Source organism: Stegostoma tigrinum, chromosome 5 (genome assembly GCF_030684315.1).
Source record: "Stegostoma tigrinum isolate sSteTig4 chromosome 5, sSteTig4.hap1, whole genome shotgun sequence".
NCBI classification, from domain to species: Eukaryota; Metazoa; Chordata; class Chondrichthyes; order Orectolobiformes; family Stegostomatidae; genus Stegostoma; species Stegostoma tigrinum.
In genome coordinates this window covers 128,350,000-128,377,305 of record NC_081358.1, presented here as the reverse complement: position 1 = coordinate 128,377,305, position 27,306 = coordinate 128,350,000, and the positions used below count along the sequence as shown (strand labels likewise).

At 45.9% G+C, this 27,306-nt stretch overlaps 1 protein-coding gene across 2 annotated transcripts; it reads left to right on the top strand.

The window, feature by feature from the left end:
* The first annotated feature begins 388 nt into the window (after nucleotides 1–388).
* On the top strand, nucleotides 389–27,276 carry cdk5 (cyclin dependent kinase 5). 2 transcript variants are annotated; one of them, XM_059646288.1, is made up of 12 exons: nucleotides 389–517; nucleotides 2,306–2,394; nucleotides 4,067–4,134; nucleotides 4,829–4,889; nucleotides 14,200–14,256; nucleotides 14,388–14,483; nucleotides 14,828–14,902; nucleotides 17,144–17,240; nucleotides 17,935–18,004; nucleotides 21,455–21,515; nucleotides 22,416–22,496; nucleotides 25,184–27,276. In XM_059646288.1, the coding sequence occupies exons 1-12, from the start codon at nucleotides 481–483 to the stop codon at nucleotides 25,268–25,270; spliced, it is 879 nt and encodes a 292-aa protein (XP_059502271.1). In that variant the 5' UTR covers nucleotides 389–480; the 3' UTR covers nucleotides 25,271–27,276. The 2 variants fall into 2 exon arrangements, with proteins under 2 accessions (XP_059502271.1, XP_059502272.1); XM_059646289.1 differs by lacking the exons at nucleotides 17,935–18,004; nucleotides 21,455–21,515.
* Nucleotides 27,277–27,306: the final 30 nt, after the last annotated feature.

The following is a 27,306-nucleotide window of genomic DNA, read 5'->3' as shown; positions in this document are numbered from 1 at the left end:
TGTGGATCCACCGAGTGGAGTGGTGGAAGTGAGCCTCCGAGCCGGGAGGTGGCGCTGTGGATCCACCGAGTGGAGTGGTGGAAGTGAGCCTCCGAGCCGGGAGGTGGCGCTGTGGATCCACCGAGTGGAGTGGTGGAAGTGAGCCTCCGAGCCGGGAGGTGGCGCTGTGGATCCACCGAGTGGAGTGGTGGAAGTGAGCCTCCGAGCCGGGAGGTGGCGCTGTGGATCCACCGAGTGGTGTGGTGGAAGTGAGCCTCCGAGCCGGGAGGTGGCGCTGTGGATCCACCGAGTGGAGTGGTGGAAGTGAGCCTCCGAGCCGGGAGGTGGCGCTGTGGATCCACCGAGTGGTGTGGTGGAAGTGAGCCTCCGAGCCGGGAGGTGGCGCTGTGGATCCACCGAGTGGTGTGGTGGAAGTGAGCCTCCGAGCCGGGAGGTGGCGCTGTGAGCCGGTCTCCCGCCGGTCGGTGTGAGGCCGCCGCGATGCAGAAATACGAGAAATTGGAAAAAATCGGGGAAGGTAAAGGCGTGGAAAGAGGGGCCGAGTGTCCGGTTCTGGGGGGAGAAGCGGCTCGTCCAAGTATCGCTGACCGCCCACTTGTTCCCGCCAAAGGAGAAAACGGATTTGCCGGCTCCTCTGCGGCCCGGTCCCAAGGCTGAGCGCCACCCGATCACCGCAACGTCCGGCCCGGGCCCAGTGCCCGCTCCCTCAGCACTGACCCTCCGACAGTGCCCACTCCCTCAGCACTGACCCTCCGACAGTGCCCACTCCCTCAGCACTGACACTCCGACAGTGCCCGCTCCTTCAGCACTGACCCTCCGACAGTGCCCGCTCCCTCAGCACTGACCCTCCGACAGTGCCCACTCCCTCAGCACTGACCCTCCGACAGTGCCCGCTCCCTCAGCACTGACCCTCCGACAGTGCCCGCTCCCTCAGCACTGACCCTCCGACAGTGCCCGCTCCCTCAGCACTGACCCTCCGACAGTGCCCGCTCCCTCAGCACTGACCCTCCGACAGTGCCCGCTCCTTCAGCACTGACCCTCCGACAGTGCCCACTCCCTCAGCACTGACCCTCCGACAGTGTGGCACTCCCTCAGCACTGACCCTCCGACAGTGCCCACTCCCTCAGCACTGACCCTCCGACAGTGCCCGCTCCCTCAGCACTGACCCTTCGACAGTGCCCGCTCCCTCAGCACTGACCCTCCGACAGTGCAGCGCTCCCTCAGCACTGACCCTCCGACAGAGCCCACTCCCTCAGCGCTGACCCTCCGACAGTGCCCACTCCCTCAGCACTGACCCTCCGACAGTGCCCGCTCCCTCAGCACTGACCCTCCGACAGTGCCCATCCCCTCAGCACTGACCCTCCGACAGTGCCCGCTCCCTCAGCACTGACCCTCCGACAGTGCCCGCTCCCTCAGCACTGACCCTCCGACAGTGCCCGCTCCCTCAGCACTGACCCTCTGACAGTGCCCACTCCCTCAGCACTGACCCTCCGACAGTGCCCGCTCCCTCAGCACTGACCCTCCGACAGTGCCCGCTCCCTCAGCACTGACCCTCCGACAGTGCCCGCTCCCTCAGCACTGACCCTCCGACAGAGCCCGCTCCCTCAGCACTGACCCTCCGACAGTGCCCGCTCCCTCAGCACTGACCCTCTGACAGTGCAGCGCTCCCTCAGCACTGACCCTCCGACAGTGCCCGCTCCCTCAGCACTGACCCTCCGACAGTGCCCGCTCCCTCAGCACTGACCCTCCGACAGTGCCCGCTCCCTCAGCACTGACCCTCCGACAGAGCCCGCTCCCTCAGCACTGACCCTCCGACAGTGCCCGCTCCCTCAGCACTGACCCTCCGACAGTGTGACACTCCCTCAGCACTGACCCTCCGACAGTGTGACACTCCCTCAGCACTGACCCTCCGACAGTGCCCGCTCCCTCAGCACTGACCCTCCGACAGAGCCCGCTCCCTCAGCACTGACCCTCCGACAGAGCCCGCTCCCTCTGCACTGACCCTCCGACAGTGCGACTCTCCCTCAGCACTGACCCTCCGACAGTGCCCGCTCCCTCAGCACTGACCCTCCGACAGTGCCCGCTCCCTCAGCACTGACCCTCCGACAGTGCAGTGCTCCCCCAGCACTGACCCTCCGACAGTGCCCGCTCCCTCAGCGCTGACCCTCCGACAGAGCTGGAGTTCCTCTTTATTTACTTTCTCTGAACCATCTTTTTCCCTAATTGCTGATGTTTAAAACACGATGCTAGTTGTTTGAGTTGGAAATTATGAAGGTCCAAATGGCTCTGTTTGCTTTCCTGACAGGAACGTATGGCACTGTCTTTAAGGCAAAAAACCGGGAAACCCATGAAATTGTAGCTTTGAAGAGAGTACGTCTGGATGATGATGATGAGGTAAATAGACTGTCTCAATGCTGCTCTAGCCTACTGCACCAGTGCGTAAGCTTGCCATTCGACCCAATGAGTTCACACCAATCCTTGGACAGCATCCCACCCTAACCCTGCATTTCCCATGGTTGATCCACCTCGCTTCCAAACCTTTGGACTGTGCGAGGAAACTGGAGCATCCGGAGGAAACCCACGCAGAACGTGCAAACCCACTGGGAGAACATGCAAACTCCACACAGACAGTCACCCGAGGGTGGAATCGATCTTGAGTCCCTGCCACTGTGAGGCAGCCGTGCTAACCCCTGAGCCGCTGTGTAAATTTAATTATTTGTTACTACAATGGCTTGAAGAGGTTGCATTATCACAAGCAACTAAACATGTAGTTTATTCATTAGAGTTGGAAGAATGAGTGGTGGTCTTATTGAAACATAGAAGATTCTGAGGGGACTTAACAGGATCGATGTTGAGAAATGTTTTGTTCAGTGGGGCAATCTCAAACTGGGGCACAGATTAAGGGGACACTCCTTTAAAACTTAAATGTGAAGCTGAATATTTTCCTCCCAAAGGGGAGCAAATGTCTGGAATTCTTTACCTCGGCGAGATCATTGATCACTTGAAGAGGGGGTAGATAGGTTTTTGAAATTTCAGAGAGTTGACGTCTGTGCTGAGCTGACATGAAACGGGAGGTGAGGCCTGGCCAGCTCGGCCATGATCTTGTTGAATGACATGGCCTGAGTAGGATTCTCCTATTCCATATCTTCTTCTGTAAAACTGTGCTCTGGTGTGTCCACTTTGTTCAGTTATACAGAGAAAACGGTCTAACGTACCATTTGGGATCAGAGATAATGTGAACTGCAGATGCTGGAGAATCCAAGATAACAAAGTGAGAGGGGGAGTTAAAATGGTTCGAGACTGGGAGGTGCAGTTGTTTATTGCGAAACTGCACCTCCCAGTCTCGAACCATTTTAACTCCCCCTCCCATTCCTCAGACGACATGTCCATCATGGGCCTCCTGCAGTGCCACAATGATGCCACCCGAAAGTTGCAGGAATAGCAACTCATATTCCGCTTGGGAACCCTGCAGCCCAATGGTATCAATGTGGACTTCACCAGCTTCAAAATCTCCCCTTCCCCCACCACATCCCAAAACCAGCCCAGTTCGTCCCCTCCCCCCACTGCACCACACAACCAGCCCAGCTCTTCCCCTCGACCCACTGCATCCCAAAACCAGCTCAGATCATCCCCGCCTCCCTAACCAGTTCTTCCTCTCCCCATCCCCTCCTCCCACCTCAAGCCACACCTCCATTTCCTACCTGCCAACCTCATCCCGCCTTCTTGACCTGTCCGTCCTCCCTGGACTGACTTATACTCTCCTCTCCACCTATCTTCTCCCCTATCCATCTTCGGTCCGCCTCCCCCTCTCTCCCTATTTATTTCAGAACCCTCTCCCCATCCCCCTCTCTGATGAAGGGTCTAGGCCCGAAACGTCAGCTTTTGTGCTCCTGAGATACTGCTTGTCCTGCTGTGTTCATCCAGCTCCACACTTTGTTATCTATAATGTACTGTTTGGTATTGCTGTCTTTTTCCATGCCATCTGACTGCCCTCTGTCACTATTGCTCTGGCACCAGGAATCTGTAGCCACTGTACTTAATTCTGTCTTGTTTCTGAATATCTTAGGGTGTCCCCAGCTCAGCTCTGCGGGAAATCTGCCTTCTGAAAGAGTTGAAACATAAAAATATTGTGAGGTAAGACTGGCATCTGCCACAGGTGTCCACAATCTTGTTGCAGTCTCTGTGCTGGGGCTTGAGGTTTGCTTTGTTTTTGTCCAGTACTGGACACTGTCGATCGAGGGCACCAGTGACCATAAAAACAATAGTTTCTTCCATGGTTAAGAGGGGGGGTGTCTCTGTTTTCAACACACAGGGGTTGGAATTGGGCTGATTTTTTTTTAAAGCCTAACCTATTTTTCTAACCAGTCTGTTCAGAGAAGTTATGACAAAACTCTGGAGCAGATGGGACTAGAAGCTGGGCCTCCAAGGAGAAGGGAAGGGACAGTACCACTGTGTCACAAGAATGCCCAATAGAGATGCCAGGAATTGAAGCTAGGACCTAAAGGATTGGGCTAAGGGGGCTGTGTCAGACAAGACTGAGGAATCACAGGCATAGGGCAGCCTTTAGGGACACTTTTGCTGTTGAGGGTACTGTTTGAAGGTAGTGGGTGGGCAGAGTTCAGGAAGTGGTGGTTAACCTTTGGGCAAGATTCAGTCGTTGGTGGTGCATTGCTACCTGCTGCTTCTTATTATATTCACCTTGACACAGTTGTATTTGTTGTAAAAGGTAGGATCAAAAGTCAGGCCCGCAGCAGCTCTTCGTTTCTGAAACATTCATTCTGCAGCCAGAGATAATTTATCTGATCTGAATTTTCTTCTTCCTCCAAAGGCTACATGATGTCCTGCACAGTGATAAGAAGCTGACACTTGTGTTTGAGTATTGTGACCAGGTAACTACAGATCCCTGCAACAGCCTCCAGCTCCAACAGACAGTACAGAGTGAGTTACAGGCTGGGGTATGATACAGGCTTTGGGGGTTTACATAGAGAATAACATACTGAGGGGTGAGTTACAGGCTGGAATTTAATTGCGGGTTCTAGAATATGCATGTAAATAGAAAATAGATACACTAGGATTAAGTCATTGCTTGGAATCAAATCTAAGAGTTTTAAAATACCTGGGACTGAGTTCTGGTCTGGTATCTACTTGAGGGATCCAGGAGTCTATATTTAGAATTAGAGGATAATGTGAAGACCATTTTTATTTTTGCATATTTTTGATAGTGGACTGAAATGGGAGAAGGGCTATTAAAAATAAAGGATTGTGAACGACGTTGATGCCCTTTTTAAAAGCATGTTACCAGCAATTGTAATTGCTGTCCACATTGCTGCTTTGTCAGGCAGTTGGGGGAAGTTACTGCAGACAGGCTGGTGTAAATGAGCGTATCCAAATTGAGATAACAAGGCGTAGAGCTGGATGAACACAGCAGGCCGAGCAGGAAAGCTGATGTTTCCAGCCTCGACCCTTCTTCAAAAATGGGCCCAAAACGTCAGCTTTCCTGCTCCTATGATGCTGCTTGGCCTGCTGTGTTCATCCAGCTGTATACCTTGTAATCTCAGATTCTGCAGCGTCTGCAGTTCCTACTATCTCAATCCAAATTGGAGTTCAGGCGGCAATGAGTAGCTGATTAGTCTGTGGAATGGAAACCCATTGTTGGTGACATGTCTTTTTTAAAATCTCTTTCCTTTCACCTTAAAAATGTGATCCTTGATCTTAAAATCCCCCAGCCTAGGGAAAGGACAATTACCATTAACTCCATCTATACCTCTCATTATTTTATAAACTTTTACTAGGTCGCCTCTCAACCTCCTCCACTCCAGTGAAAAAAAGTCCCAGCCTATCCAAGCTTTCTTTAAAACTACCTTCCATATCTGGCAACATTCTGGTAAATTTCTGAACCTTGTCCAGCTTAATAATACCTTCCTATAACTGGTGTGTAAAGGAAGTTTTATAAGGAGGTTAGTGTTTCAACTAGCAGTGTTTTAGCTTAGATTAGATTCCCCACAGTGTGGAAACAGGCCCTTCGGCCCAACAAGTCCACACCGCCCCTTGAAGCATTCCACCCATCCCCATCCCCATTCCCTATAACCTACACACCCCTGAACACTACGAGCAATTTAGCATGGCCAATCCACCTAGCCTGCACATCTTTGGACTGTGGGAGGAAACCAGAGCACCCGGAGGAAACCCACACAGACACGGGGAGAATGTGCAAATTCCACACAGACGGTTACCCGAGGCTGAAATCGAACCCTGGTCCCTAATGCTGTGAGGCTGCAATGCTAACCACTGAGCCACCGTGCCGTCCTGTTGACAGTTAAAAGATTTTAGCTGCTGGTGAACAACTATTTGACTGTAATAGTCATTCTTATGTGCAGAAACATGGCCAACACTGGGTCTAAGTGATAAGTAAATTGGGGAATCTTATACACTTCAATGAAAATGTTACGTTTGGTAATTACTCAGGGCTAGTGGGGCTTGATTTCCAGTGAGACATGACAATAACCCATGAGTGAGTTAAAGTCTAGAATCAAACCAAGGAGTTTGAGGTCTTTATATTAAACACTTGTGAATAAATTATAGGTTGGTATATGCTGTGATTACAGAGACATGGCTGCAGGTGACCAGGGATAAGAATGAAAGGCTAGTATCCAAGTTCAGGGATAATGGGGATCCAAATGGAATATTGGGCTTTTTTCAGAGGGAATGGAGTGTAATTGGAGGGACGTTTCGCTAAATCTGTGCAAGGTACTGGTCAGACCTCAACTGGAATACTGTGAACAGTTTCAGGTACCTAAAGAAAGATAGAATGGTGTTGGAGGCAGTCCAGAGAAGTTTCACTAGACTGACACCAGGAATGGAGGGACCGTGCATATGAAGGAAGTTGTATTTGGGCCTGTACTCATTGGAGTCCCCTTATCACATCTTTCTGGTCTCCTAATATTTAGCCAATTCTCTATTTTGATTTACCGTCTGCAGTACATAGGCTCTTATTCTATAGAGCAGTCTACAAAGAAGATAGGAGCAAGAGGAGGCCTTTCAAGCCTGCTGTGCCATTCATCACAATCATGGCTTATCGTCCAACTCAGTAGCCTGATTCTGCCTTCCCCCCGTAATCTTTGATCCCATTTGCCCCAAGTGCTGTTTCCTGCTGCCTCTTGAATACATTCAATGTTTTGGTATCAACTACTTCCTATGGTAATGAATTCCATGGGCTCACCACTCTTTGGATGAAGAAATGTATCCTCATCTCCATCCTAAATCCTCTACTCTGAATCCTCATATTGTGACCATCCACCATCGGGAATGTCCTCCCTGCATCTATCCTGTCTATTCCTGTTAGAATTTTATAAGCCTGTGTGAGATTCCCCCCTCATTTGTCTGAGCTCCAGCGAAAACAATCCCAACCTAGTCAATCTCTCCTCATACATCACACCCACTATTCCTGGAATCAGCCTGGTAAATCTTTGCTGCACTCTTTCGAGAGCAAGAGCATCCTTCCTCGGAAAAGGAGAGCAAAACTGCACACAATATTCTAGATATGGTCTCACCAAGTCCCTGTACAACCGCAACAACACATCCCTGCTTCTGTACTCGAAACCTCTGGCAATGAAGGCCAATATACCATTTGCCTTCCTTACTACCTGCTGCACCTGCATGCTTACCTTCAGTGACTGGTGCACAAGGATGCCCAGGTCCCACTGCACACTCCCTTCTTCCAGTTTATAGCCATTCAGGAAGTAATCTGCCCCCTTGTTTTTGCTTCCAAAGTGAATAACCTCACATTTATCCAAATTATACTGCATCTGCCGTTGATTTGCCCACTTACCCAACCTGTTAAGATCATGCTGAAGGATCTCGTCATCCTCGTCATAGTTCACCCTCCCACCCAACTTGGTATAATCCGCAAACTTTGATGTTACGTTTTTTACCTCCTCCAAATCATTAGTACATATTGTGAATAGCTGGGGTTCCAACACCAATCCCTGTAGTACCCCACTAGTTATTGCCTGCCAATCTGAAGAGGACCCATTAATTCCTACTTTTTGTTTCCTCTTTGTCAACCAGTTTTCTATCCATCTCAATACACTTCCCCTATCCGATGTGTTTTAATCTTACACATTAATCTCTTATGTGGGACTTTGTCAAACGCTTTCTGAAGGTCCAAATATACATCGACTGGCTCCCCCTTGTCAACTTGACTCATAACTTCTTATTAGAATTCTAACAGGTTTGTCAAGTATGATTTCCTCTTCATTAATCAATGCTGACTCTTTCTAAATGCTTTGTTATAAAGTCCTTGATAATGGATTTGAGAATTTTCCTCACTACTGATATCAGGCACACAGGTCTATAATCCCGTTTTCTCTCTACCTCCCTTTTTGAATATTGGAGAGACATTAGCCATCCTCCAATCTGCAGGGACCATAGAATCCTGGAAGATGACCACCAATGCATCCACTATTTATAGAGCTGCTTCCTTAAGTACTCTGAGATGTAGATTATCAGGCCCTGGGGATTTATCCATCTTCAATCCCGTCAATTTTCCCAGCACCATTTTTGTACTAATATTCATCTCCCTCAATTCTTTGCTCCCAGTAAATCTTGCACTCTCCAACATTGCTGGTATCTGATTTGTGTCCTCTTTCGTGAAGACAGAACTAGAGTATGTATTCAGTTGCTCAGCCATTTCTTTGTCCTCTATTATGCATTCTCCCATTTCTGGCTATAGGAGACCTGCATTTGTCTTCACCAGTCTCTTTCTCTTCATGTATCTGTAGGAAGTCTTAATGTCAGACTTTATGTTCACTACAAGCTTACTTTTCATACTGTGTTTTCCCCTTGGTCCTTTTTTGCTGAATTTTAAGCTGTTCCCAAGTAGATTGGGCCGAGAATCATTGGCGCTCTCTTATTGCAACTTTCTTGTCTTCTATTATTTAGTCAATTCTCTGTTACTATACCATCTGCAATACAATAGACTCTTATTCTATTAAGTAATCTAATATATGACATCTTAACAAATGCCTTCTGAAAATCCAAATATATGACATCAATTGCTTCCCCTTTATCTATCCTGCTCGTTACCTCACACAAGAATTCTAGTAAATTTTTGACAGGCATGACTTCTTTGTAATGCTGTTCTGACTCTGCTTGATCATAATACATATTTGCGAATGCTAAGCTAATACAGTCCCTTCTAATTGATTTAACGTTTTACCAATAGCACGTTAAGCCCGTACTTACCTGTTTTTTGTTTCTTTCCCTTTGTAAATAAAGATGTTACACAAGCAGTTTCCCGATCCTCTGGGACTCTTCCAAATTGATTCCTGGGAGATTACTATCAGTGCATTCACTATCTCTGTAGCTATTTCCTCAAACATCCCAGAATGCATTCCATCAATTCCAGGAAACATCAGTCTTTAGCCCCATAAGTTTTCCTAACATTTTTCCAACGCTTGTTTCCAACTTGTGTTCATCCCTCTCAAAGTGAATGCAAAATTCTGCCATGCTTTAGTCACTGTTTCATCCCACCACCAGACTCACCATGGACAGTCTTCAGAATCAGTCTCGTTCTTGGACACACGGATCTTCATCAAGGATGGACACCTAAATACCTCGCTCGACTGCAAACCCTTGGATAACCTCACGATGCTTCATTTCTCTAGTTTCCATCCTAAACATGTTAAAGATGCCACCTGCTACATGCAAGCCCTGTCTATACGCAGGATCTGCTCCGATGAGGAGGTACGTGGTAGATACCTAAAGATGCTGAAAGATACTCTCATAAGTACGGGATACGATGCTCACCTCATTGATTGCCACTTTTGTCACAGTGAAAAACCACAACGACCTCCTCAGAAGACACGACCCTTCAGCGTCCAGTACTTCTGTGGAGTGGAGCCATGTTCTTCAACACGTCATTGATGATGGCAAACATCTTGGTAGGGCCATCCCTACGCCCCCACCTCTCACCTTCAAGCAACTGTCAGACCTCAAACAGACCATTGTTCGCAGCAAACTACCCAGCCTTCAGGAGAACAGTGACCACAATACCCCACAACCCTGCTAAGGCAACCTTTAAGACATGTCAGATCATAGACAGGGATACTACCATCATATGTGAGAACACCACCCATTCTGTACACGGCAGATACTCACCTGACTTGGCCAATGTTGTCTACCTCATACGCTGCAGGAAAGGATGCTCCGAAGTGTGCAAACTCCTCCCAACGGCTGAATGCTCACCATGGAATAATCGCCAGCAGGGATGTTCCCTCCCAGTTGGGGAACACATCAGTGGTCGAGGGCATTCAGCCTCCGATCTTCGGTTAAGCGTCCTCCAAGGTGAACTTCGAGATACACAACAACACAGAATCACCAAGCAGAAACTGATAGCCCAGTCCCGTGCCTATGAAGATGTGATCCTGTCTTCATGCCACGCTACATGTCACCCCACTACTTTTCTGTGTTTGTAAAATCTTCCTTACTAATCTGTTTTGACACAAACACCTTGAAATCTTAATATGATCTCTCTATCTTAATTAGGTTGTACATTTTTGGATTACTTGTTCCTTGGATTAGACCCTCATCATGTGACTTTTATACGTGTGTTATTCCAGCCATTTATAGAGTCATAGAGATGTACAGCATAAAAACAGTCCATTTGGTACAACTTGTCCATGCTGACCAGACACTCTATATAAATCTGGTCCCATTTGCCAGCATTTGGCCCATACCCCTCTGAACTCTTCCTGTTCATATACCCATCCGGATGCCTTTTAAATGTTGTAATTGTACCAGCCTCCACCACTTCCTCTGGCAGCTCATTCCGTACATGTGCCACTCTCTATGTGAAAAAGTTGCCCTTTAGGTCCCTTTTAAATCTTTCCCTTCTCACTTTAAACCTACACCCTCGCGTTTTGGACTGCCCCCCCACCCTGGGGGAAAAGACCGTGTCTATTTATCCTATCCATGCCCCTCATGATTTTGTCACCCTCTGTAAATCATATCTCAGCCTCCGATGCTCCAGGAAAAATAGCCCCAGCCTATTCAGCTCAAACTGTCCAACCCTGGCAATATGCTTCTAAATCTTTTCTAACCCTTTCAAGTTTCACAACATCCTTCCTATTGGATGGAGACCAGAATTGCGCAGTATTCCAAAAGTGGCCCAACCAGTGTCCTGTAGAGCAGCAACATGACTCCCAACTCTTATACTCAATGCTCTTACGAGTAAAGGCAAGCATATTAAACCCCTTCTTCACTCTCCTGTCTCCCTATGACTCCACTTTCAAGGAGCTATGAACCTGCACTCCAAGGTTCTTTGTTCAGCAACACTCCACCGGATCTTACCTGCCCTGATTTGCCTTTTTAAAATGCAGTATCTCACATTTTCCTAAAGTAAACTCCATCTGCCACCCCCCCGATCCATTGGCCCATCTGATCAAGATCCCGTTGTACTGTAAGGTAACCTTCTTCAGTGTCCACTACATCTCCATTTTTGGTGTCATCTGCAAACTTACTAACCATATCTCCTATGTTCACATCCAGATTATGTACATAAATGTTGACAAGCAGTGGACCCAGCACCGATCCTTGTGGCACATCACTGGTCACAGGCTTCCAGTCTGAAAAGTAACGCTCCACCACCATCCTCTGTCTTCTACTTTTGAGCCAGTTCTATATCCAGATGGCTAATTCTCTCTCTACTCCATGTAATCTACCCTTGCTAACCAATCTACCATGAGGAACCTTGTCGAATGCCTTACTGAAATCCATATAGATCACGCCTAACGCTCTGCCCTCATCAATCCTCTTCGTTACTTCAAAAAACTCAATCAAGTTAGACACGGTTTGCCATGCACAAAGCCATGTTGACTATCCCTAAATTGTCCTTGCCTTTCCAAATACATGTAAGCCCTGCCCCTCAGGATTCCTTCAAATAACTTGCCGATCACTGATGTCAGGCCTGCAGGAATACATTTCCCTGGCTTTTCTTTACCACGTTCTTAAATTGTGGCACCACATTAGCCAGTCTTCCAGCACCTCACCACTTGATGATACAAATATCTCAGCAAGAGGCCCACTTTGGTTGTCTGCAGCACCATCATTTTTTGATTTTTTTTTGTAATTATCTCTCTGCCTTAATCAGATCATAGGTCATCCCCACCCTTGCTGTTCAGCTGTTGACACTTTTGATCACCTGCAAAGACTTGTTACTCGACCTCTTGACACTCCACTGTCACTGTTTGTACTCTTTTGACACTTCTAATTACCTGTAATTATTTTGCAACAATCTCTCTGACTGTAAATTCTGTGTGTTTGTGCTTCTCTCCACTTCACCTAATGGAAGAGCAGTGCTCTGAAAGCTTGTGATTTCAAATGAACCTATCAGACTATAACCTGGTGCAGTGTGACTTCTGACTTTGTCCATTCTGTTCAACACCGGCACCTCCACATCAAGTATATTCTAGGCTGAGATGGACAGATTTTTAATAAACCAAGGGAATCAAGGGCAGTGGGGGAAAAGGCAGGAAAGTGGAGCTGAGGATTATCAGATCAGCCATGATCTCATTGAATGGAGGAGCAAACTCAGGGGGCTGAATGGCTTATTTCATGGTCGCTTTTAGAATACTGTGTGCAATTCTGTTTACCCTTCAAAGGGAAGGATGGTATAAAGTTACTAAACTTGAGAGGATGCAGTACAGATTTTTCTCTAAATTCATTCATGGGATGAGTGTCACTAGCTAAGCAGTATTATTGCCCAGAGGGCCTTTCAAAGTCAACCACATTGCTATGGGTTTGCAGTCACTTGTAGGCAGACCAGGTAAGGATGGCAGTTTCCTTCCCTAAAGGGCATTAGTGAACCAGATGGGTTTTCCCCGACAATGGACTCACGGTAGTTATTAGACTCTTAAGTCCAGATATTGATTGAATTCAAATTCCACCATCTACCATGGTGGGTTTCGAACCCGGGTTCCCAGAACATTATCTGGGTGTCTGGGTTAGCAGGCCAGTGACAGTACTACTGTGCCATCACCTCCCCGTGTGTGTATGGAATGAGCTGCCAGAGTTGATGGTGGAGGCAGAGACCCTAAATTGTTTCATAAAGTACCTGGGTTTGCATGTTAAGTGATGTAAGATGGAGAGCTGTGTGCAGTAAGATAGGATTAAAAAGGGCATCTGGGTGTCTCTGGATTGTCGTTTATCTCAAGTGGGTTGGAATGTAAAAGCAGCGATGTGCTCCTGAGGCTTTATAAGGCTCTAGTTAGGCCCCATTTAGAATACTGTGTCCAATTTTGGGCCCCACACCTCAGGAAGGACATACTAGCCCTGGAGCATGTCCAGCAGAGATTCACGTGGAGGGTAGGTTTAACGTATGATGAACGGCTAAGGATCCTGGGATTGTACTCATTAGAGTTTAGGAGGTTGAGGGGAGATCTAATAGAAACTCACAAGATAATGTATGGTTTAGAAGGGGTGGACGCTAGGAAGTTGTTTCCGTTAGGCCGGGAGACTAGGACCCGTGGGCACAGCCTTAGAATTAGAGGGGGTAAATTTAAAACTGAAATGAGACGACATTTCTTCAGCCAGAGAGTGGTGGGCTTGTGGAATTCATTGCCGCAGAGTGCATTGGAGGCCGGGACGTTGGATGCCTTCAAGGCAGAGATCGACAAGTTCTTGATCTCAAAAGGAATCAAGGGCTACGGGGAGAGTGCAGGGAAGTGGTGTCGAAATGCCCATCAGCCATGATTTAAATGGCAGAGTGGACTTGATGGGCTGAAAGGCCTTACTTCCACTCCTATGTCTTATGGTCTTATGGACATGGACAAGCTGAACCAAATGGCCCTTTCTGTGCTGCATCATTTTGATGGTTCATATAACAGATGCCCAGCAGTGAGGTACAGACTGGAATCTATATGAGGAATTTACAGCTGTTGGTTTACATATAGAATAATAATGGCTGGAGAAGGAGTGTAGCCTGGGGTTGTGAGGTTACATATGGAATAATAAATCCCCAAGGGTGGATCACAAGCTGCAATCGAATCCAAGGGTATTAGATTTTAGAAATTGCAGACCTGATGACCAAGAGTGCATTGCAGGTTAAAATCTCACCGTTAGACCTTTGCCCTGTCTGTAATTAACGTTTTGTGGAAGGGTCTCTTGTATGTATGGTTTTTACAGCTTCACCTCTTATGACAGGATTTGAAGAAGTATTTTGACAGCTGCAATGGAGACCTGGATCCTGAGATTGTGAAGGTAAACAGAGTTTCCTTTACATCTGTTGGCCACGCTGTGTATTTTAGAAATGGATACATTGTCCTATAAACACTTCCTGGGCAAACCTGTCTGTCTCTAATCTCACAATTTCATTTGTTCTTTTCCTGCAGTCATTTATGTATCAGTTACTGAAGGGCTTGGCATTCTGTCACAGCAGAAATGTGTTACACAGAGACCTGAAACCTCAAAACCTCCTGATCAACAGGGTGAGTCCGAGTGTACTGCAGAGACCACCGGAGTCAGATAAACCCAAATGAGGGGCCTGGAGGGCTTTGGGAAAGCTGCACAAAATTCATGAGAGATGCTCAGGGAAACTGAAATACTGCCGAATGTACACAGCCCTTCAGTGGGATGTATGGACACGAAGTTAATAGTCTAGAGGGTCTGGGCCTGAGAAATCCGCTGTCTGTTTTGGGCATAGTTGTGGAATGGGAGGAGTACCTGTTCTGGGAAATCTCAGGAGAGGGTGACAGCAATGTTTGTGAGAATTGTAAATTCACTGTGACTATGTTATTATTGTATGTCACTGCTTTCTGTTCCACTCTTTAAGAATGGTGAGCTGAAGCTGGCTGATTTTGGGCTTGCTCGAGCATTTGGAATCCCTGTCCGATGTTACTCTGCAGAGGTAGGAGAACAATTTCAAATCACCTTCCCAGACTTGTCTCATCAACTCTCGGAATAAAGCAGTGTATGGATCCGTAGGCATAACCAGCTCTGAGATTGTTTCTGAAGGGATGTTTTCTTATTTGTTGACGTTTGCAAGTGTGACATCAGGCTGGGTACCTTTCTCAAATATACTCGCCTAACCTCTCCTTTCAATAAAGGTGAGGAGGAAGGATTTTTCCCTCCAAGCCCACCTCTCTGATCGGTTTATATCACCTAGTTTGCTCTGAAAGCTGATACAGGGGTGCCCTACCCAGTCATATCTGCTGCTGCGGAACCTTAGAGTTTTCATTCCTGATCAAACGTGCCTCACAGTACTAGCTCATGAGGTGTTGCCTCACTTCTGTTGTAACATCTTTTTATAAACTTACATTTAATCCCTATTGCTTTTTTACTTCTTTTGATCACTCACTCAACCTGTCTGCAACTTGCTTGACTTCTGCACAATTTACAGTTTACTTTCCTGCCTCTCTCGGTGTTGTATATGAATTTGGCTACCATGCCTTCACTCCCTTGTCTAAGTCATTGATGTCAATTGTAAATGTTTGAGGGCCAGAACAGACTCCTGTGCTTTTCCATATGTCACATCTTGCTAAACAGACAAAAACTTTGTTTTGTAATTCACGTGTGAATGTGGATGTTGCTGACTGGGCCAGTGTCCTTCATAGGCTTTGAGAAGATGGTGGTGAGCAGCCACTTTGAGACTTTCTAACAATTGTTACAACTCCTGGCATCATGACATTATGACTATCTGTGCCATGTTCATTGGCCAAAAGGATTCAGACAATTGATTAACTACTGAGTAAGCTACCAGTCCAATATCAGCAAGTGCTTGGTTCAGAGGGCAGCCCTCCTTCAGAGATAATGGGAACTGCAGATGCTGGAGAATCCAAGATAACAAAGTGTGGAGCTGGATGAACACAGCAGGCCAGCTGGTTTTGTGATGCAGTGGGGGGGAGGGGACAAGCTGGGCTGGTTTTGGGATGCAGTGGGGGAAGGGGAGATTTTGAAGCTTGTGAAGTCCACATTGATACCATTGGGCTGCAGGGTTCCCAAGCGGAATATGAGTTGCTGTTCCTGCAACCTTCGGGTGGCATCATTGTGGCACTGCAGGAGGCCCATGATGGACATGTCGTCTGAGGAATGGGAGGGGGAGTTGAAATGATTCGCGACTGGGAGGTGCAGTTGTTTATTGCGAACCGAGCAGAGGTGTTCTGCAAAGCGGCCCCGAAGCCTCCGCTTGGTTTCTCCAATGTAGAGGAAGCCACACCGGGTGCAATGGATGCAGTATACCACATTGGCAGATTTGCAGGTGAACCTCTGCTTAATATGGAAAGTCATCTTGGGGCCTGGGCTGGGGGTGAGGAAGGAGGTGTGGGGGCAAGTGTAGCACTTCCTGTGGTTGCAGGGGAAGGTGCCGGGTGTGGTGGGGTTGGAGGGGATTGTGGAGCGGACAAGGGAGTCACAGAGAGACTGGTCTCTGCGGAAGACAGACAAGGGTGGGGATGGAAAAATGTCTTGGGTGGTGGGGTTGGATTGTAGATGGCAGAAGTGTCGGAGGATGATGCGTTGTATCCAGAGGTTGGTGGGGTGGTGTGTGAGAACGCGGGGAATTCTCTTAGGGCGGTTATTGCGGGGTCGGGGTGTGAGGGATGTGTTGTGGGAAATGCGGGAGACGCGGTCAAGGGCGCTCTCGACCACTGCCGGGGGGATGTTGTGGTCCTTGAAGGCCCTCCTTCAGAGTTGTCTTCTTCAGTTGTGTCAGAAGAAGAGGTGGACGAAGACCTTGGGAGGAATTCACGAACACCTCAACTAGAGAGCAGGATGCTGCCTTCAAAACTTTAATGACACTGAAACAGACTGCACCAATAAGCTGTGTCCCCTTTAATATCATTGGACCATCCACAACTGTCATTGTATCAAATCTAAACTGCCACTTCTTAACAAACTCAATAAACTATCAGAAATGTGCACAAGTTGTGACTGCCTATGGCCTGTGACTATGATCATAAATTTCCTTAAAATCAACACTTGCATTACTTCACAACCTACCTCCTGATTAACTGATCATTTGGTCACTGCTGCTGTTTGAATCTTGATTTCAGTTGGCTGGCTGCGTGCCGGATTATTCCTTGGGTGTAGCAGTCAGTGCTCTAATAATAGGAGCATGGGTCATGCTTAACCTGCCCTTTGTTCCTTGCAGGTAGTCACGCTGTGGTACCGCCCCCCAGATGTGTTGTTTGGTGCCAAGCTCTACTCCACTTCCATAGACATGTGGTCGGCTGGCTGTATATTTGCAGGTACGTCACAGACTGACACATTCAACCATTTTCCACATTCATGATTCTTCTGACCAGGCCAGGATTCTCCACTTCTTCCCTGAACTGAAGCCTGAACAATCCCCAGCCATCACACCCTCCTCCTCCTGGCTGAGCCTGTCCTCTTGTCAAACAATTTCTCCTTTAACTTCTCTTTAAATGAAAGGTGTGGCCATTGGAAACCAGTCAAGGCCCGAGCGATGCCTGTGGGATATATTGTACCTTTCTTATTCCTGTCCCACTTGGGGCCCCTGCCACAAATATTTCTGCGGTACATTGTAGACTTTATTAATGCCAAGTCCTGCTCCTGTAAGGAACTGAAGAAATAATCTATTTCACTCTTTCCCATCTTTCTGTACAGCCTAAAACCTGTCACTATTCAACTCTCTCTTCACTTCTGAAGAAGCGAGTCACTTTGGACTTGACATGTTAACACTCTTTCTCTCTTCACAGATGTTATCAGACCTGAGCTTCTCCAGCATTTTGTGTTTATTTCAACTTTTACTTTGATCGTTTGAAACTGAGTGCAATAAGTAATGAAGAGAAAATGATCCCATGGAATTAAGATGCTCTTTATGAGTTTGCAGTTTGAGAATGGATTATATTTTGAATGAAATAATTCTTCTGGAAGCTCCCACTGCAGCATTCCCATAAAAAAAAATGCTTTCTTTTACAGAGTTAGCAAATGCAGGAAGGCCATTGTTCCCTGGGAATGATGTGGACGATCAATTGAAGAGGATTTTCCGATATCCTTTTTGAATCCTGTGCTTGTAGTCATGTGTAGAAGATTGTAACAAAAGTAGCCTGCATTTATACAGTGATAATGGGAACTGCAGATGCTGGAGAATCCAAGATAATAAAATGTGAGGCTGGATGAACACAGCAGGCCCAGCAGCATCTCAGGAGCACAAAAGCTGACGTTTTGGGCCTAGACCCTTCATCAGAGAGCGCCTCTGATGAAGGGTCTAGGCCCGAAACGTCAGCTTTTGTGCTCCTGAGATGCTGCTGGGCCTGCTGTGTTCATCCAGCCTCACATTTTATTATCCTGCATTTATACAGTAGCTTTTCTGTAAATAGCATCCTGAGCTGTCGGAGGAACTGAGGCCAACCTTGGAAAGGGAGGAAAGTTTAGGACTTATGGTCACAGTAAGTTTTGAGAGTTTCTACATGAGAATGCACGGTTTGGAGAGTTTGTGACTGAATGTCAGCCAACACTATTAGAGCAAATGTATAGACAGTTCAGGAAGCTAGAGGCAGAAGTTTGAAGCTTGTGGGAGATGACATACAAATATGGGAATCTGTACTGTTCGGGCAGAGGGATCAGAGGTTGTGGATTTGCTGAGTGACTCGGGGTGGGGTGTGTTTGCAGAGGTGAGGTCAGAAGTTGGGGAGAGGCTGACTATCTGGGTGGGACTCAGAGTTTAGGGAAGGGCTGACTAACTAGGTGGGGGTTCGGAGTTGGGGAGAGGTTGACTAAATGGACGGTGAGGCCAGAGGTCGGGGAGGGGCAGACAAACCGGGTGGGCCTCAGAGTTTAGGGAGGGGCTGACTGACTGTGCTGGGATCAGAGGTGTGGTTGCTTCAGAGAGAGAAATAGAGACAGAGTATAACATGGCAAAGTTCATGGAGACACTAAAACAGATGGGAAAGCAGGCAGTGATGAGGTGGTAAAGAGTTTTCAACGGATAGTAATAGGCTAAGAGAATAGGCCAGAATCTGGCAGATGGAGTTTAATGCGGATAGGTGTGAGGTTATCTGTTTTGGCTGGAAAAATGAAATGCAAATTATTATTTAAGTGGGAAGCAGATTCAAAGTGCATCAGTGCAGAGGGATCAGGTTTCTTTGTGCATGAATCACAGACAGTGGGATTGTAGGTGCAGCATATAATAAGAAAGGCAAATGAAATCCCAGCATTTATTGCAAAAAGCCTGTATTAAAGAACTGAAGAAGTGTTGTTACAATTATATAAGGCATTGGTGAGATCACAACTGGAGAATGTGTCCAGGTCTGGTCTCCTTACTTGAAGAAGGATTTGGTGGCAGTTCAGAGGAGGTTCACCGAATTGATTCCAAGGATGAAAGGGTTCTTGTATGAGGAGCAGCTGAATAGAGTTCCATAAAATGAGGGGGGAGTCTGATAGAGCTATATAAAATCTAAAGGGAATTGATGAGGTGGATAATGAACAGATGTTGCCCCTTGTGGGACTGTCTAGGACAAGAGGGCATAGATATAGAGGAGGTAGGTTGAAAACCGAGACGAGGAGAAACTACTCTGAGGGTTGTGAATCTGTGGAACTTACTGCCCCAGGTGCAGTGGAGGCACAAACAATCAACAGATTCAAGAAAGAAACAGATATGTTTCTGATGAAAAGCAGGAGAAAGGGCCTTGGGCAGCAGGCTGGTAAGTGGAGTTAAGACCAGGATAAAATCAGTCATGATTATGTTAAATGGTGGAGCGGGCTTGGAGGGCTGAAATCCCCATTCCTGCTCCTAATTCCCATGTTCCTATGAGAGTGTAGAAGAATATAAAAGCAGGCTGCAAGAGTGGTCAGTATGTTAAAAGAGAAGAATTGGTGCTAGAAACTGAGAAATCCCCAAGGCCTGATGGTCTACATCCCAGAATATTAAAGGAAGCGGCCACGGAAGTAGTGGATGCATTGGTGGTCATCTAGCATTCTAAAGACACACAGTATTTTTCGGATTGCATTCAAAATTGGTGAGCACAGGTTGAAGCCACCTCAGCAGAGGAATTGTTTTCTATTATTAACATGTTCAGGTCTTGGTTTAGCCTTCCAATGTTGACGTTTCTAAGTCAATAGGATGGTGCTTTGTGTGGCCTGTTATCTGTCTAGAAAGGGTCAACAGCTCAGCACAAGGTAACTGAAGAGAGGCCTTGGGATCTGTGTTGAACAAAGGGCATGGAGGCACAGGGGAGGTGACCATCCCACTGTCCTGGGTACCTTTCCAGGATTGATTGGCAGGAAGGGCCTGGGTGTCACTGGCAAGGTCAGGATTTGTTACCCAAACCCAAATGCCGATGAATTGAGAAGTTTATTCAGGTGATTCAAAGGGCAGTTAAGAGTTAACCACATTGCTGTGGGCCTGGAGTCACACGTAGGTCAGACCAGGTAAGGATGGCAGTTTCCTTCCCTAAAGGACATTAGGGAACCAAACTGAGCTTTACACAATCAATAATGGCTAGCTTCGAATTCTAGATTTTGCCAAATTCAAATTCCACTGCCATGGTGGGATTCAGACTCATGTCTGGATACCAGTGGATTACTGGTCCACTGATTCCACAGATAAGATGCTCAGCCAACCAGTCTCTGATTACCAATCATCCCCCCCTCCTTTTCAAATAGTGGGGTTACATTAGCCACCCTCCAATCTTCATTTCTTTTCATTACTGTTATTGAGGAGTTGTGGAAGTTTGAAACTTTCATGCTCAACCCTCAGTTGATTCTAGCTTGGTTGTTAATTTTAAATTTGGTGTTGTTTTACTTGCTAACTGAAATTATTTAGGAGAAAGGCACGTGGAGTTAGCTCACAGAGCAGCCATGATCTTAGTGTTGTGTGGAACAACTCCAAGAATGAAATAACCTCTTCCTGTCACGATGTTACATGATGCCTGAGGCTGACGCTGTTGAGACTGAAGCTCAGAGTTATTGAATTATGTTTGGAGCTGGAAAGAGAGGACAGCGATAAAGATGCTTATGGGTTACCTACAGCTGAAGGACGTAGTCAGACAGGTGGGAAGGGTTGTAGTTTGTAGTGAACCTCAATGACAAGGTCTCATCTGTGTTTGACTGAACTTGACTGATTGTTTTGAGGTTTGGCCCCACAAGGTAGACAGTCTAACTGAATAAAACTGGATCACTCTTGAGCTTCAGCTCTGTGTCAGCTTGAACTGTGAGAAGCTGCATCTGTGTCTGTCCAGGACAGCATCCAGGAGCAGTGTGCAAATCAGGATAAGGAGGGAGTTAGATATTTGAGGTAATACAGTGACAGGAGGAGAAAGTACTGCTGGAGAGGTTCTGGTTATGTCAAAGCTATTGTTCTCTCACTTTCTACTGCGACTCTCTCTTTCTCTTTCAATACACACACACGCACGCGTCTCATCCCCCTCCCTATCTCTTGGCAAATCTCAATCTAGCCTTCCTTGCCCCCACTTTCCTGAATGTTCCTTAACAGTTACACTTTGCTGGGAACCCCGACTGAGGAGCAGTGGCCTTCCATGACCAAACTACCTGACTACAAGGTGAATGGAGCATTCCTGCTGGAGTCAGCCTCTGTGTCCTCCTGTGAGGAGAGTTTACATTAGCGCGGTGAAGCTGAAAGGATGATTTTATAGAGTGTGTAAAATACAAAGGGACCATTTCCTGTGATTGAAGTAGAGACCGTATCTTGCTGGTTTGTTGAGGGATCGAAGGGTTTGGGTTTATGGCATTGGAATTATTGCTTGCCCATAGTTTTAGAGATTGGTGCAAGACTGGATCTCCAAGGAACAGAAATCTGAGGACCCCTGTCCTCTCCCTGGCTCTAACCTCATCTTCCTTCTGCCCCAGGCCCTCTTGTCCCTGGGGTAATGTGACCCATTTCACATTGTGTGATGGCATGTCTGTACTATTAGTCACTCAGTAGCTGTGCTATGGATTGCGGGACTGAAAAGGCTCCATTGGCAGCCTAAACTTAAAATCAGAGCCAGGCCAATTCATTCGACGCACTGGCTTTAGTGAGTGTTATTAACTTGTTTATGGGATGTGGGCATTGCTGGCATGGCCAGCATTTATAGACTCTCAAGAGAAGCAGAGTTCTGCAGATCTGAAACAAACACAGAGAATGCTGGAGAAACTCAGCAGTTTGGCAGCGTCTATGGAGAGAGAAAAAACGGTTAACGTTCCAAAGCTGAGTCTTGAGGTCTGTTTCAGCATTTATTGATGTTGGAAATGAAAATCACAAGCACTGCAGCCAGCATGAGTTTCTTGGAGAGGGGAGATCAGGACAACAGGGTATTAGAAGGACTAATTGTTAATGATTTTCAACATGAACATTTGATCTGTTTGTTTACTGTATGCCCACTACAAGACTCATCCATTCAGTGTAATCTTTGCACTCGTCGTAGGCAGTTTGACGTGAATCTCTGATTGTTCTTTTCTAGCCATATCCCATGTATCCTGCGACAACATCTTTACTGAATGTCGTTCCAAAACTCAACACTACTGGACGAGACTTACTCCAGGTGAGAGATGCTTTGGGCACTAAAGCAATTCCTATGAGAATTGAGCCATTAAAACTGTACTTGTTAACTCCTCCAGTCTGCTGTATTGGCGGCTAGAGTTCCCTGATGCAAGTTGTCTCTGATTCTGTGGGTTCAGACCTCATGTAAGAGATTTTATAGAATCTAAAAAATAGTTCCAGCACAGAGATCATTTGACCATGATGTCTATGCTGTTTCTAAATAAGGATGATTCACCTGGTCCCATGTGCCCATCTTTTCCAACATTTGTTTCTCTTAAGATAGTACAAAGAAAGGACTCTTCAAGTTGATCAGTACAGAGCATCAATTTCCAAAGAGGACCGATTGCATTGAACATGTTTGAGGTGATGAGAAGATTAGACAATGGTATCGCAAGAGATGTAATACTTCTGAATTTTTAAAAGGCCTTTGATAATGTGCCTCATAATAAACTAATGAATCGGGTCAGAAAATGTGGAGTCAGGACAAGTATCAGGGTGCATTGTTCTGTGGCTTCGAGACAAAGAGTGGGAGTTATTCAAAGTAGCAGCAAATGGGAAGAGATGTTTCACAGGGATCATACTTGGCCTGCTGTTCACATCACATTACATTAACAGTATGGAGTTTGAAATTAAAAATATATTTTCTAAATTTGTAGATGACACCAAATCAGAGAGGCAGAGAATTTAATAAGCTTGGAAAGTGGGTAAAATAACTGGCAATTGAAGTTCAACAATAATTAATGTGAGGTTGTTTTGGAAGAGCAGGCAGATCACTGCTACATGGAGGTTTAGTTGGAAAGAGACACCAGGATCTCCGAGTACCAATACTGTAATCAGTAAAGGTTGTGCCGCAGATGAGCAAGGCCATAACAAAAAGGCAAATTAAACTATTGATTTTACTTCTAGAGGAATAGAATTGAAAGTTCTTTACGCAGAGGGTGGTGGGTGCCTGGAATGTGTTGCCAGCGGAGGTGGTAGAGGTGGGCACGATAGCGTCATTTAAGATGTATCTAGATAGATAGATGAATGGGCAGGGAGCAGAGGGATACAGATCCTTGGAAAATAGGCGATAGGTTTAGACAGAGGATCTGGATCAGCGCAGGCTTGGGGGGGCCGAAGGGCTTGTTCCTGTGCTGTCATTTTCTTTGCTCTTTGAAAAGCAGGAAAAGTTATCCTAAACCTGTATCAAAGCACCCACTGCATCCCAAAACCAGTCCAACCTGTCTCTGCCTCCCTAACCTGTTCTTCCTCTCACCCATCCCTTCCTCCCACCCCAAGCTGCACCCCCATCTACCTACTAACCTCATCCCACCTCCTTGACCTGTCCGTCTTCCCTGGACTGACCTATCCCCTCCCTACCTCCCCACCTATACTCTCTCCACCTACCTTCTTTTCTCTCCATCTTCGGTCCGCCTCCCCCTCTCTCCCTATTTATTCCAGAACCCTCACCCCATTCCTCTCTCTGATGAAGGGTCTGGGCCCGAAACGTCAGCTTTTATGCTCCTGAGATGCTGCTTGGCCTGCTGTGTTCATCCAGCCTCACATTTTATTATCTTGGATTCTCCAGCATCTGCAGTTCCCATTATCTCAAAGGTAGTGGTATAGTTTTAATATCACTGAAGCTAACAATTCAGAGGGTCAGGCTAATGTTCTTGGGCAAAGGTTCAAATCCCACTGCGGCAGCTGATGGAATTTAAATTCAATTCATAAATTGAGAATCAAATGCTAGTTTCTAGTTATGTGATGTAAAAAAACCCCATCTGCTTCACTAACATCCCTTTAGGGTTGGAAATCTGCCATGTTTACCCAGTCTGACCTACATGTGACTCCAGACGTACAGCAATGTAGTTGACTGTTAAATGGTCTCTGAAATGACTGAGCAAGCCCCATAGTAAAGAGCAGTTAGAGATGGGCGACAAGCTTACCTGTGACACCGATGTCCAATGTAAGAATAAAGAAAAGAGCACTGTTAGACCATACTTAGAAGACTGTGCAGTTCTGCTCACCTTACAAGAAAGAATAAAATGGTAATTTGTCTCTTTTTTTAACAAAAGTGTTTAAATCGCCACACTCCAGTGCCTATGAGTGCAGTTGATTTTTGAAGATCACACTAGAACTGTGATTGGCAGACTGTGTCTGTTGAGAAGAGGAGGCTGAGGGTATGATCTAATTGAGATCTTTTAAATGATTGAAAGTTTTAATCGAGTGGATACAGAGAATGTTTCCTCTTGTGGAGAAGAGCAGAACTAGGGACTCCACAATAACATACTCATGGGACTAACAGGGATTTTGGAGGAAACTTGTTAAAGTGTGTTGAAAATGTGGAACTCTGCACTACAGGTTTAGATTTTAGGAAAGATGGCAAGAGGCTTGAGTGGAACATGGACTGGTTGGGCCAAATGACCTGTCCCTGTGCTTTATATAAGATGGTAATATTTTCCATTTCAATGTACCTAGCCTCCCAATTGAAATTGTTCTTACCAAACTTTTACCAATTTTTGTTGTGGCCCTTAACCATTTGGGATTACGTCAAAAAAACAAATCTATCTTGTGTCAGAGTTTTCTGTAGGAATACCAATAGTGGTCCATCTATGCAAGTTTTAACTCCTCTCCTGTGAAAGGACAGTGTTTACAATTGTCTGGCCTGTGTCTTGAAATATATTTATGCCTTTTTGTTTTTATTTGCAGAATCTGTTAAAATGTAACCCAGTACAAAGGATTTCAGCTGAGGAAGCCTTGCAGCATCCCTACTTTGCAGATTTCTGTCCCCCTTAAGGGGAAGGTGAGAGATATGGAGCTGCCTATGTCAACTACCCCATCTTCAAATGTCAGTCGTCTGGAACCAACCACAACTCCTGCTGCCTGTACCAACCAAGTGGACGGGCAGCTGGGGCTTCTGAGAATGACTGTTCTTTCTCGAAGGGTTTTTGTTAGCATTCCATTACATTTAATTGGAGAGAAAGCACTTTTTGTTTGTAAGGAAATTGTGTGAAACCTGTTTGGTTAACCCTTTGTTGTCTATGTGTGTGTGTGTGTGTGTGTGTGTGTCATTAATCACGTCGGTGAGCGTTGTCCTCTTGTATGTCCTCCTGTATGTGGCCTGAGCGTATGTCACTATTTCATGTCTGCATATGCCACATAGGTTAGTGCACAGTTGTTGTCATCTGTATAATTGCGTATGAACATGATGTATACCCCTGTCTGTATATTCATGTCTGCTCTCACTTCTGTATTATTGTTTGCTGCTGTCCCTGCTATCATGAATGTGTCATTGAATGTGCTTCTGTGTATATGTATGTTAACATGGATCTTGTAGCTGTGTAATTGTGTGATTAGACAGTTTTATTAAGCAAAAACTTTCGAATATAGTGTTAGTGTGGAGACACCACAGAATTTCTGCTGAATACCCTTTTCTGGAAGCTGTTTTTTGGCATTCTTTTCAATTTATCATGAGAGAGCTATGTTGTGGGGAAGAAATGTTGTGAAACTAGAAAGTTTGACTGTTTGCTTTGTACTCTTGTATTCTACCACCTAGTCTGTGTTCTCAGACCATATTTTTTAGTTTTTGCATAGGTGCATTATCTGCTCTTTAATCTGTTATAATATGTGACTTCAGATGTTGCATGCATGCTAATGTAGTTCGTTTTTGAGTGTTCATGTGTCCTGATAGGTATTCATGTTGAGGGTGCTTTTGTGTCTGCTAGCATGTGTGCCCGAGTGCAAATCAACATGTACTGTTATATGTTGTTGTGTCCATGATGCTAAGTGTAGTCTCACATTGAAGTCTACGTTGACGTGTGCTGTTGTGAGTGCCCGTCCTGAAGCATGTACGTCATATCTCCTCTGACATGTGCTCTCATGCCCATGTTAACGTGTGCCTGTATTAGAAAGTGTGCTGTGTTTATTAAGCACTTTTCTTTGCCAAATGTTTCTGTCACTGAGTAAAGTGTTTCTGTAGAGCCCAAAGTCCAGAGATCACAGACGTAGCTCCCACCCTATATGATGACTGTATCTGCAATCTGATTATACATCCTTTCCCCATAGAATATATGCCAAGAGTCCTCTAAACAAGGAGCTGTCACTTCCTATTTTGATAGTGTGGTGTTGCTTAGGAGCCCATTGAAGCACTTGTTATAATTAGGTCACATAGTTGATACAAACCCTTTTGTGTTTGTTTTATCTATGTATGCTACAAAAATATATCAGTCTGTGCCTCAACAGATTGACTACACATCAGATAAACCGTAGTAACAGAAAATCAAGAGGGTAGATTGTGGTGGATTAGAAAACTTTATACTTAAATGCAAAACAATTAAGAATAAACAACATTTTGCTAACTCCTGTCATGCTAAAGCTACATTTCATCCAAAATAGGTAGAGTCTCCTGAAAGGTTTTCAGATGTTTGGAATGTTGCAGTTAGACTCTGTATCAGCAGTTCATGATTACAAAGAGAATTGTACATAAGGCTACAGCCTAATGCTGGGATAAAATTTCATCCTGAGAGACCAGTGAGGTTTCTGTGATGGTACAGTAATGTAACCCTTTAACCAGATAATCAGTCAAAAGTGATTCTGTCATCATGAACTTGGTGAACATCCTTCATTGAAGTGAAACTGTGCCATTGACAGTACTTGGATGTTTGTACTTGTGGAGATGTAACTAAGGACTCAGTAGAAAGAAGACATCATTATGTGGTCTGCCTGAAGACAGATTTTGGGTTCTAGTCTTCTCTGTCCTGTGTCAGTCTTTTGATTGTCTAAAAGCTTCCTTAAATTTTCAAGACATTGATGATTTCTTTCTCATTTACTTT

Excerpts from the sequence above, each read along its gene's own strand:
- cdk5 (XM_059646288.1), top strand. The coding sequence starts at position 481 with ATGCAGAAATACGAGAAATTGGAAAAAATCGGGGAAG. Across the intron at positions 2,395-4,066 it reads GTCTGGATGATGATGATGAG|GGTGTCCCCAGCTCAGCTCT; the intron begins GTAAATAGACTG and ends TGAATATCTTAG. Across the intron at positions 21,516-22,415 it reads CCAAACTACCTGACTACAAG|CCATATCCCATGTATCCTGC; the intron begins GTGAATGGAGCA and ends GTTCTTTTCTAG.